The sequence below is a fragment of the Lathamus discolor genome, chromosome 5 (assembly GCF_037157495.1).
Source record: "Lathamus discolor isolate bLatDis1 chromosome 5, bLatDis1.hap1, whole genome shotgun sequence".
Classification (NCBI taxonomy): domain Eukaryota; kingdom Metazoa; phylum Chordata; class Aves; order Psittaciformes; family Psittacidae; genus Lathamus; species Lathamus discolor.
In genome coordinates this window covers 86,469,651-86,482,554 of record NC_088888.1, presented here as the reverse complement: position 1 = coordinate 86,482,554, position 12,904 = coordinate 86,469,651, and the positions used below count along the sequence as shown (strand labels likewise).

The window sequence follows — 12,904 nt, the reverse complement described above, 5'->3', positions numbered from 1 at the left end:
AAAAAAAAAAAAAAAAGGCAAATACAACAAATTTAACATATGTAACAAATAAGGAAATTTGCATTAGATTTGTAGGATCTGGCAGATTGCCATTCACCATAAAGTCTTGGAACAAGATAAAGTCATCCATAACTTAACAGATGTTAAACAAAACAAAAATTAAAAAAGTGCTATTGCTAAATATTCTTATGGTGAATTCAGATTTGGCTCCATGTTCATAACACAACTGACTTGACAAATGAAAAGTAAAGATTCAGATAAATAAAACACATAATAGAATGGCCACACACAGCGTGGGATCTCATAAACTACTGCAAATATTTGTACTGTTCTAAAAGTCATCTTGATTAAAAATTAACTATGTAGTCACTTCTTCTATCCAGTTTTCCTGAAAAGAACTAAAATCCAATTTAAAATATAATTAAATATCCTGGTGTATATACATTTTTCTCATCTATAGAAGTTCCAAGCATAAGGTTCTGTACTACAGTCATTTATTTCTTACTTAAAAATCAGATAGTTCTTGACAAGACAGTACAGAGCAATAACTATTCCCATAGGAAAAAGTTATATATGGGTTCTATTTTGGTTCTTTGCTGAAATTATTTTCTTATATTTGTTTTCTTGATATAAATGTCCTTGGTCAAGGCAGATGAAGAATGTAATTAAGCTGCAAAAAACATTCATTTAATTGACAGTTCCAGTACTGAAGGAAGCTTGTGCAACCTTTGAATTTGTTTTCTTGTTCAAAGCTGTACAGATGAAGTTTCCAGCTTCCATCACTGTAAAAAGATTTACTCCCTAAAAAAGAAGTGAAATATGTTAGGAATAATAAATTCACATGTTGAAAATGCTTAAACCCCAAGGTTTCTTTTTTACTAGGGTCTAATTTTTGCAAACAAAGTGCCTGATTCATGTCACAGGTCAGTAATGAAAACAGTAGAGTTACAGTGATTTACACAAGAATCACAGCTTCAGTTGTTGGGAAGGACCTACCATTTTGAGAGCGATTTATCTTAACATCAGTGGACCAGATACTCAAGTAATAACTTTCAAACTCAAAAGAATTTGGAATAAAAAACTGGAATAACAACTAGAAGAAGAAGGAAGAAAAATATCATATCTACTTAAGTGCTGTACTTATTTGTCACCCAACACTGGGAAACTTCATGCATACAAGTATCCCATTTGCAGCTCTGGAAAATAGGGGAAATACACTTCTATTGGCAACTGAGTTCAGTGAGAAACAAAATACTGCATGCTCTTGAATAAATATCATCTCCTTTAAGAAGTTCCTTTCAATGAAAAATTACAATTTACATTGGTAGCACAACTGAGCAAAAAATTGCAATTGCTTGATCTGCCCAGGCTAAAAAAAAAAAAGTCCTTTGAGCAACTAACTGTTTTTTAACTAACATAAGACACGTATCAGTAGCACTTGGTTGCTAAAATGGAATCAGATCACTGATTAAAGAGGAAAAAAAGTACTTCATGATTAGTCCCCTGGATTACTCATGTATAGTAAAAGTTTCAGAATTAGATCACGAGTGATATAAGTACCTGCTATGAAGATTGGAATTTACAAGGCAGTAAAGTTCCTGTAGAAAGGATGTGAAAGGGGGCTTTGAACTACCAATACACTGAGCAGTCACATAAAACTGGGAGATGTATGTCACCCAGAATTAAAAAGTATAAGATGTACTGCTCCAGAAATAGATTTTCATAACACTTACAGATTTATGCACTAAAGTTCAGACCAAGACCCGATTTATATGCTTAATCCTTTAATTCAATCTAGTTCTTATTTCGATATTCTATATCAGTATATATATTATATCAGTAAAATTTGCATTTTTCATTCCTGGAATTGACTAAAAATGTTAATAAGAATAGGAATTACCTCATGGAAATGTAATCAAAAACTTTTTTTTTTTTTTTTAATAAAGCTTCAGAATTTCTAATCGGCTCTAGTACTTAGCACCATCTAAAACATATTGTTCAAAGACATCTTTTTACAACTGTCTCATTTTAATACAGCTATAACAAGGTTGATTTCAGCTTAGTCTGATTATCCTTTATAGGTCATTATTTCGGTTTAGTTTGTACAGTGCTATTACGTAAAACATAATCTAAAAAATTCTTGGAGCATCTGTGTTTTTTTTACTAGAACAAATGAGAAACATACCACCCTAGACATACTTGGTAGTTAGACTATGGGAGACAGCAAAATAAAACTCCCAAACTATACAAAATTCACATTTTCAGCACTGTAACACTGCATAATGTGATATGCATTGATAAGAAACTTATGTTCACAGTACTCATTCATTAAATGGAATAGAAGCATCTCTGCCTTTTAAATGGTCTTTCTCATGTAAGTGCTGTGAACCAAAAAGGATTATGAGTGCATAAAACCTAGCATTCACAAGTATGACTCACAGACATGGATGGGAAAAGAGTAGTGACAGCTGTTTGCAAGGTTGTTGAGTCAAAATAATGTATCTTCAGACAGATACTCAGAAATGTACTACAGTGTACTTGGTAACCACTCCATATATCCAGAATTATTCCTTGACACCAAGTACAAGAACAAGTGCCTCCAATAGCATCCACGAACTTGGATAAGTGCCTTAAGTCAGAAAAGCTTCTCCCAGAAGGCAAAGTCCTTTCTCTTCCATTGACTTTTTAACCAGTTGTCATTCAGCATTCACAAATACCAAGTCTATTATCTCTCTGTACTTCAGTTTTGGTGTCAGTAATGTGAGGCCAACAGTACTTAGTTGTTTCTCAGAAAGCCCTATTGTTTGCCAAGCACTTTGAAGGCATCATAAACACAAATACTACTACTGTAATTACATAGGAACCATATAGAAAATGTTTTTATAGAAAGTGCATGTCTCCCTACACAGTTTCATAAGCATTAATGATCTATGACACAATTATCTATCCATTACCATGGTAGAACCAATAAATCTCTTTGTAGATGGGCTCTGCTAGAAAATTATTTCACATTTAGCCTGACAGAGATTCATTTCATGCGTCACTTCTTGGTTACATGCTCTGAAGAACAGTATAGAACAAGCATCAATTACTATTTTGCTATATCTAGTCAATCTGAACCCAGTAATGTATGTTTAAATACTGTCCATCCTTTGGTTGACACTTTCAGTGACTTCAGTCAACAAAATTAAAGCTTTAGTGAACAGCTGAGAGGAACATGAGAAAGCACTCCTTGCAAATGTACAGCAGCAGAAATTATAATTTCTTTTTGTGTGATTACACAAAAAGGGACATATTAATAGGTATTTGTGATAATGATTTTATGATTTTACACAATTGACCACAGTATCAAAAACAACCAAGAGTGCAAAGATCAAAGATCATGTATTAAGCTAATAATTTGAGGCTCTGTATCTCTCATCCTGTAAACCACTCTTTTCTTAATGGTCCAGAAAAGGGTCAGAAAGCAAAGCCTTGTGTTTTGCTATTGCACAATCTTAAATTAAAAAAAATATTAAAAAAAAAAAAAAAAGAACAAAGGGAGAAGTAAGTATTTGATGGTGAGATTCCTGGGATTCTGTGGGATTTGTTTTCAACTTTTAGGACAAGCTAGATTCCTGCTTTCTTCTTGGACAACAGATCATTAACAGATTAATAGCTCTTATCAAAAAGCCTGGAATAAGGTATATTTAATAAGGATATTTTTATTGATATTTTTATTATATTAATTGAATCCTTTTGCTTTTGGAAAAGTTGATGTGGGTTTGTGTTTTTTTGCCCAAGGAAAGACTATACAGAAAGTCTAAAGTGCGCAGCAATGTAAAGAAATACACAATTTCTCCTTCTCATTTCAAAGAACTGTATTGTTTCAAAAGAACAAATTCCTTCTTCACAAAAAAAGCTATCCCAAAGCGTGTATAAACAGTTTGAAAGAGAGCCCACTTGTACAACGGGCACTTGTGATTAAACCTTTTCTAAACAGGTATCTGAGACCTACACAGAACTCCCTTAGAAGCACATGAAAGCAGATAAACATTTCAGTGAACTCTGTAAGGTTCTGAATAGGCTTCTGCAGTGCTCAGGGGATGTACAAATCAGAAAAAAGTTCCATGATCTTTTCATGTCAAGGAACTCACCTGGCATCTATGCCACACCGAACTGCAATGTACAGACAAGTTATAAGCACCCCAGTAACTCAGATATTTGTATTTCAGACATCAGGCTTTTCAGTTTCTTTCTGCAGTAAATACAAACCATACACATTGCAGTTTTGGAGCTCTTTATATGTTCTCTTTGAATTTTACTCTTTTAAATCTATGTCTGTTACAGGTAAAGTCACTGTATCACTTGGGTCAGTACAATCTCATTATGCCACATTTCTAGAACAATGGTGACCAACAGGAAGAGCACATTCTTTGTAGAAGACTGCATTTGGTTCCCAGGAATACATAATAACTAACATGCCAATCAAGCCAGACATACTAAATGTGTGCTTTTGAAGTGTAGGTGCTCACTGGTAAGGTTTATTAAAGTGCAGCTCAGTGCAGATAAGCTGCTTTGCCCTCTCCTCCAAGAACAGAGTGGGAAATAAAAATGACTGTGATGCCTGCTAGCCAGTAACTGGTTCTGTACAATTCTGAAATAAATTAAGGGGACACCTGAGAAACAGCAATGCCCTGTGCTTGGGCTCCAAAGACTACAATTTTTCTCCATGTTGAAGCAAGAAAAGCTGACAACAAATTAATAAGCAGTATGTGAAAAAAGCTGAGGTTTGCTCAGTCTTTCCACTGTAGAGCTGGTCAACCTTCTGGAGCAATGTCTACAGTACTAATTTTTTTGTGGTTACTCAGGCAAAGTAATGACTCTAAGCAGTTGCTACTGAGCTTCTCATAGCTCCAGGTAGGAAGAGGGGGGTTATTCAAATGTCTGTCAAACATGCAAACCAGTCCTACTCTAAATTGCTAGTGAAGAGAACATCACAACACTCATGTTATGTGTCAAGCCATGTTAAAGAACTGAATTTGTAAAAACTAACATTTGCTCCCAGTATTTTATTTTACAGCAGAAGTAATTGTCAGGTACGTAGTATATCTTTTTTTAGAAAAATACTTTTGAATTCCTTAAAAATCTTAAGTAGAAAGTAAAAATATCTTACTGTGTTGATCCCCAGACCATTAAGCATGTATATCACATCCTCTGTGGCTACATTTCCAGTAGCACCTTTTGCATAGGGACAACCACCCAGTCCTGCAACAGATGAATCCACTACAGCAACTCCCATCTGGAAGATAATGACACAGAAATGCAGCATCAGCACAGAACATTATTTATAATTATTCATAAATTGCAGGATATATATATATATACATTAGTTACGATGAATAAAGTACACATTTCTCCACAAATGGGTGTGTTCCTTAGAGGAAATTCCATATACTGGTCTTAGTTCTTTAAACACAGGATGTGGAACACAGAACTAACGGTGAATTATATGTGATTTTGGCAGATAAGATGATTGCTGTCTTAGAGCCAAACATAGTTTTATGATTTTTCCTTCTTTATCTCTCTACATGTTTTTTTAAATAGCCTGCACCTATTTCTGAAAAAGCTTACATGCAACCAAACACAATCAAGGCATTTATACAAATGTATAATTTTAAGTATATGTATGAGCAAGTTGGAAGTCTTAATGGTAGCATCTGACTCACACGTCATCCAAAAGATTTTGGGACACCTACCCTGTAAAATGTGTTTTGTATTAATGGCTATTCTTCCATAAAGAACTTCCCGAGCATTTTCTCTCTTCTAATTTTCTTTTCATTCTTCTTTATTAGAGATCTTAAAGCCACCATATAAATAAATTTTTTGTTATTGTTTATGAGGAACACTGCATGATATTTTCACTCAAATTCAACACCACAGTGTAAGGAAGAATGAAATTTTGGCAGATCTGTTAAACAGCTCATGGGTTCAATAAATGGGAAATAAAAGCTTAAAAGAACTTTATCCTGGTGAATCTGACTCATTGGTTACCATATTCACCAGTCTAGAAGAAAACACAACCTCCAAAACAGCAAATTTCACACCCTGCAAGGCCTGAAGAGGCATCCAAAAGCCTAGTTGTAAAGATGCTTGAAATAATGGAATAGGTGGATATCATGGAAGTTCTCTACAGTTATAGGTTCTAACCGTTACTTTTAATATTTTTAAGGGAATACTTGCTGCACAGTTAACCTTTCTCACTTAAATTAAGACTTTTAAAAAAACACACTCAGCATCATGAATTCATAATCCTCCTACTTTTATTTTCTTCCTAGTGCATCCAAATGCCTTCTCTCTCCTGATCCTCCCTCATCATATTCTTTTATCAAGAACTGATAATAAAAAAATTGTAAACCAGTTACCAATTCTGCCCAGCAGATATTAAATTTCCTATGGAATAAAGCCTTTCCTGGGAAATTGGTCAGGTAGAGAAAAAAACTGACCCTGTAATTTCTACTGATTTGTTTAGTGACCTCTTGCAATCTCTTCTTTCTGTAGTTAGATTCTAAAATAAAGGTGGAATTAAGAAGCATTTTTTTTCTCTTATAACATGTTAGGTATGTGATCCAGAACACTGGGTCTCCCCTTGTCAGAGAATGCTCTTCAGTCTTCTCCTTGAAGAAGATTAGATGCCTTTGGAGGCATTCAGACTCTAGAGATTATCAGAAGCAAGGAATGGTATTAGGCAGAAAAGTCATCAGGTCTTCAAAGACACCAGCTTCTCTCTACCTTAAGCACACTACAGGGTTCTCCTCCCTCGAGGGCTAATTAGGCAGACATGCACCAAAAGTTTAAAAGCCAGGCAGACTGAATCACAGCTCAGATTCAGGACAGGAGTTCCTATGCAGGTGAGTTTTCAAAACTCCAACTCTGACTTTGGATTCAGAGAGATCTGAGGTTAAACCATGCCTGTTACTCAGATTTTCAAGTCAGTAAGATCAGCTTAGAGGCCTGGCTGCACAGACAGCTTATTTCTGTTCTCCTTCTGAAGGACCCATGTGTCTCTGCAGGCTAGTCTGAGAGCCTGACTTCTTTGTCACAGCCATGCACACAACTAGCTGGCAAGGTAGGCAAAAGATGATGGCCTGCATGTTGCAGTTGCTAAGTCCGCTTTCTAAATATGCCCATGAGTGTTTTTTTCTAGTTCTAATGCTTTGTTACATTTGCTTCAAGTTTTAACAGTGCTTTCCATAGCTTTATCATTGCTTTTACAGACTCTGAAGTTCCAACATTTCTGAAGGGCAACATTAAAGAATAATCCAAGGAAGTGTTGTCCAGGGTCCTAATCTTAGAGAGGAAACATCATCTTAGGCTAGGTAGCTGCTCAAAGCCTGTAATAAAGACCTCAAAGGAGCCAAAGTGCACAACCGTGACAGGCAAGACAGTACTGTTTAATATTGCTCCCATGATGAGACTCTCTAAGAAGGGATATTGTACTTTAAAGTACACTAATCTGTGAATTATGGAGTGAATCACCAAGGTATACGTTTCATATTTCAGCACTTGTCACACACTTTGTTTGTGTAACCCACCAGTCAGAATATGTGTTACAAAACACATCTGTGTCCAATACACAGAGAATATGCATTTATGATATCTTTCAACTAGAAATTCTGTCTCCTTTTGTACTGGCTGCTAAGATGCATACATTTACTCTGGAAGTCATTGCTCCAAGCTCCACAGTGGCAGCTTTCAGCCTTACAAATATCCCTGTAGAAACACACCTAAGGCCTCTTAGTGCAAAGACTTAGGGTATGGTGAAGATCTGGGGAAGAGAAAAGGAACACTGACATGTAGAAGTGATGGTATGATACAAGCGTGCATCCCTCGACCATATGTGCTCTTTCAATCTGATTTTAAGATTTCCATCAGAAATTACTGTTTCAGAGATTAAAAGGTAGAAGAAAGTGTCTTTCACAGAGTTCTCCCCCAGCTGTAAGGTAATGTCATAACTGCTAGAGCATTCTTCTTGGTGTTATTTTCAGTAACTTTGACATGGGAATGAAAGCTATAGGCATATAACATACTGAGGTACATCATTGTTGCTAAACTCTCAAGGAAGATCAGCAGACTCAGAAACAACTTTAGGAGTGTACAAGCTGTCACTTTCTAACGCCAGTGAATGAAACACTTTTCCTTGTGCAAAAAAAATGGGAAGAATGTCAACTAAATTGTATTTGGTTAAAACAGCCAGAAAAGTTTGACAGGTCAAAGCTGGGGAGAACCTCCTACTGTGGGGTGTATATTGCTATCAGTAGCCTGCTCCAGTCCTTGACAGGGCTCTCACTGTGAGGAAAAAGAAAAGAAAACAAGAAAAAAATATACTGCCAGCATTAAAAAGGTGTCTGCTAAAGGCATTGGATATATATACATATTAATTTCTTGCTATGCGTGCACAAACCTTTTAGATACCACTGCAATTCTGCATTTGCACTAAAAGTCTCATAACACTGGGTACATGTTGCTTATTATTGCTTGTTGAAAGTGTTTGTGAATACATGGAGGTGTATGGAGTACCACAGCAGCATGAAGGTAACATCTTTGTCTAAGCACATCCTAGTATTCTCAGGCAGCCTCATCTGAGTTAATTCAAACAACCTCCCCTGGAAAATGGAGTGCCTAGTGTAGACGCAAGAGCGTAAAAAACAATGCCTTCTGCTGGCAAAGCAGTGGGAGCAGTAACCTCCAGGTGGCAGGCAGTGATAATTGCTTTGTCTTTTAAATCATCAAGTATAATGGCTAAACAGAAAAAAGAGAAAGTCTAGTCACAGCTTTACACTGGTAACATCCTTCTTGTGGCAGTGCTTTTCAACCTAGTAAAGGACACTTAAACCATTACTTCCCAGAAGTACTGTATAAACATGTTTATGTCTAAAATTGTATCTGCATCTGGATGGATTTGCCATTTTAACATTTAGCCAGTTGTAGACAAGGTCTTGACATGGTGTATAAATACAGCAGCTCGGTCTGACCTCCAAATCTGTCAGGTCTTCAGATTAGTGCTCTTAATATGCAATAAGCATGTGTCTCTGTCTTTAAGATGCTGTCCGTTAAAGTTCTATTCACAGCACTTCTGATAAGATGTGTGCTACAACCTACTGTTATTTCAGCAGCAGCCTCAGCTGCATCTGTGTGCTCTTGCATGTTGTACAGGCAACATAATGAGTTTTCTGATTCATGTGCACAATCACTGCAGTTCATCTCCAGCATGGTCCTATTCCCCATTAATATGAATTAAATAATCCATTCTCCAAGCTCCATTCTAACAGTGCTAAAAACAGATGTTGTAAAACATCCTTCAGCAGCACTACTAACTAATTTGGAGGTTAATATTACAGCCCAGCCTGTTCAAGCACAGAGTCTGAAATAGCACCTAATAAATAACTTCTCTGCAAGTCTGAGCAGCTATGAAGTTGTTTTGCTTTTGCAGCCATTAAAAGCATAAGGACCTCTAAAAGAAAAGCTAGAAATTGACATAATGTGTAAAACAAGGCCACTTCCTTCATCATATGTCCAGTATTTGTCAGCCTTTCACAGGAGATAATGAGTTTCAAGCTTTTCAGCAATACTGTCAATCAGATCTCATATTCACTATCAATATGTGATCTTTAAGAAGCCCGCAGTCTCATTGTCACTTCCTGACAGGCACTAAATTGTGCTGAGATTTGTGAGAAATTGCACTGCAGTTATTTTGCAGGATACATCCTAGACGAGCACTCACTGGGCTGCTTATGTATGGACATATGTGTGAGTGAACAATGGCTTGGCTTACAAAACAGCTCAAGTGCTCCAGTCTTTTTTGACACTTGCAGAGTTTTGATGATCTCTAAATTCCTGACACCTTCCAAACTTTAGCTTTGGCTAGTTTTAGTTTACTCTCTAGAGAAGGCAGAAGACTTTTTGCTTCTGTCCCATGCTAACTTCCTCCCAGTGAGAGAGCAAGGAATTAAATTCATCACCTTTGTCAAATAGCCAGTTTTAACAGGAAACCATTATAGCCAGTGAATAATAAACACTTCATGTTTCTCAGTTTGCTTTACTGCCTCCCCATAACTTCTTGCTGGGACAACCAGTCTCCTTCCATACTGATCTTTAAACTTGGCTTTGTCTGACAGAAGTTTAACTTCTTAACTTTTTAAGAGGGACACCTCTTAAAAATTGCAGGGTCAGCATCAGTAAATCCATGGATGCATGAGGTATAAATCAGAAGCTATAAATCAGGTCTCTCATAAATTAGGACTTTTTTAAACTATTAGATTTTGAAACCATAATATCAAAGATCTCAGGTATGCATTAAACAGGAATAAATTGTTGTCCCACGAAGTTTAAGGGCCACAGCATTGTGAAGTTTAGTATCATGGCACCTTAAAGATAGGTGCACGTAGATATGACAAAGAAACACTGTATTAGTTCAGCAGTTGTTCAAGGAAAGGAGAAGGAAGGGAAGAAAAAGCAAAAGGAGGTCCTACACATGCTAGGTTAAACATTGCCCACACAAAAGCAGCACAAGACTAATACTATATAATTCTGCAGCCCTGTCAGTGCCTAGCTGGTGCTCTTGGCATGGTGTGGTACTGTCGTTTTATTATGTTTCTTTGGTATCAGTCTGCTGCCCACCACTACTCAGTGTGCCACCAGGAAAAAACATCTTCTCCAGTAGAGATAAATATAAACATAGAAATATACATAACTATGCCAGCCATGCTTTGTAAGGTGTCTGTGCCCACAGAGACCCTTCCATGAGTTACATTATCAAGCTGCCTAGAATAAAGGCTTGTCATCCCCCTTTATTTCAATAAAACAAATGTAAGTAAATAAATATTATTTTCGTATTTGAGGAATAGAAAGCATAAATTTGTACAAATAAGGCAATAAAACAGGACAACATCTCTCGGTGGAACACCCTGAAAGTTAACTTACTTCCTGCTTTTTTTTCTCTCTTCACTCTTGTTAACTACTGATGCGTCCCGAAAGACTATTTTCAGAGTTAACGCCATCACTACTGGCCACAGGGTGTCACTGTTACATTAAAATCTCCAGTTTCCTAGTTCATTTAGTTAGAAAATTAATACATTCAGTGAAAAAAAAATAAATAATTCTTTTCTCCCGAAACATACTGAGATGCAAGCAATTTGTGGGCAGACATGCTGCATAAAATAGGTTAATACAGCATTCCTTTAAGTTATTGCACACATCTTTTCATATTGCTACTGACACATTTATTATAAGCAAAGCTGGCAATGACATCTAGAGTTAAAGTTCCCTAACACTTTCCATCATAAGGCCCTACTTTCAGTTGTTTATTACTTTGTCAGCCTTTAACTGCTGGAGCTTATATTTTCCATGCCTTGTCTCTGCCTCAGGCTGGATTGTTTTGGAAAGTTTTAGTGAAAAACTGGGTTAGCCACTTCCGAGAACAAGTTTTGGGGAAGAAAAACATTTTGTTATGCTAATGTTCAGTAATTCTAACATGATATTTTTGGACATATTCTTGTAGCTTTGCACTCTCAAATTTGGCACAGGAGGAGTACTGATTTTAAGAGATCACACAGTCTGGACTTTGTTACAAGCTTAGGAAAGTTCCACCTCATTGTCAGGAACTGGTCAGTCTCATAGCTAAAATGCCTGAGGGCCAAGAGAGCAGTAGCTGACCATGCTCTTTCCCCCAAGACTCAACACAGAACTGTGAAGCAATGTCTTTGAAACATAGCTGGAAAATCTGTGTCTCTGTCTAACAGCATCATCTGCACAAAAAAACCCTCTCATTGGTGGGGTTGAGAAGCTGAGATCGGTTGCAGATCCATTTCTTCAGAGAACATTCACGGATGTTTAGAGGGAATCAATGTCATTAAACATGAGAATGATTTTTAGATTTTGAAAAGCTTAGAAAGTCCTAACAGAAATCCCATGCCGTAATAGAATTAATATTGGGAAGCAGATGTTCACAAATCACTATTAGTATTGCCTATGTCGTCTTCTTTTGCTCCTTGTTTGAATATGTGCACTCTTTTGTTTTCAAGACACCACGGTTTGCTAAGTCGGGGTTGCACGCAGCCCTTGTTCTGCTCAGGGTCACAAAGCCTGCAGGGGGCGCAGGAGACACATTTCCAGCTCTTGTTGAAGATGCGATCATCAGAGCACTGAGTCACTTTCCAGTTCCACTTCCTTCCCTCCCCAAGCAACTCAGGGCATTGCCAGACTTCCCAGTTCAGCTGCTGATGATGTGAAGTAAGGAGTTATTGACCCAGATGCTCTTTAGCAGAAGTTGCTGTTCTCAAGTAAATCTCTGGTGGTTTAACTGTTTGCTTGCTCTGTCTTGTGAAAAAATCTAATCTAAAAATACAGGATATTAGTTTTATAGATTTAAGTTTGGACGCAGTCAGAATACCAGTTAAACAGATAGAGCACAGAATATAATAATAATGGGATATGGAGAGAAAGGGGGAACTAGAGCAGAGAGACAAAGGGCAGCTTAGGGGTAGGCAGGGAGAGAACTGTCTAATCCAGAGGTGCAACAACTGCACCAAGTTTCTGTGCCCTATATGCAGCCAGGTGATAACCAGGCTTTTTTCATGTGCTACATGCAAGTGTAAATGAATATAAATAAACCTGCAAATAAACCAAGGGCTTTGAATGGATATGGAAGACAAAAAGATTACTTGACTTGAGGGTAAAGATACTAAGGGTTGCTCTGAGAGAAGAAAATTTCGCTGGGATTGGAGGAAGTATGTTTGGAACTGCTGACAGTGAAGGTCTGATAAAGAAACAAAATCCATTCACTTTACATGGGATGGCTCACAGAGGATAAGCTAAGTAGAGACATACCTACCAAAATAAAATGGCTGAGTTATCATAACATTTC

At 37.0% G+C, this 12,904-nt stretch overlaps 1 protein-coding gene across 5 annotated transcripts in view; it reads right to left on the bottom strand.

Moving 5' to 3' along the window:
- Positions 1 to 218: 218 nt before the first annotated feature.
- The window catches only part of HMGCLL1 (3-hydroxy-3-methylglutaryl-CoA lyase like 1), an 81,555-nt gene continuing 68,869 nt past the window's right edge, over positions 219 to 12,904 (bottom strand). For 2 of the 5 annotated variants that reach the window (XM_065679161.1, XM_065679163.1), the window contains 2 exons: positions 5,156 to 5,281; positions 220 to 801 (listed from right to left, as the gene is read on the bottom strand). In XM_065679161.1, the coding sequence (XP_065535233.1) occupies positions 688 to 801; positions 5,156 to 5,281 (240 nt within the window). In that variant the 3' untranslated portion in view covers positions 220 to 687. Of the gene's footprint in view, positions 802 to 5,155; positions 5,282 to 12,904 lie in introns of all 5 variants that reach the window. The other 3 variants (XM_065679157.1, XM_065679160.1, XM_065679158.1) reach the window with 2 other exon arrangements.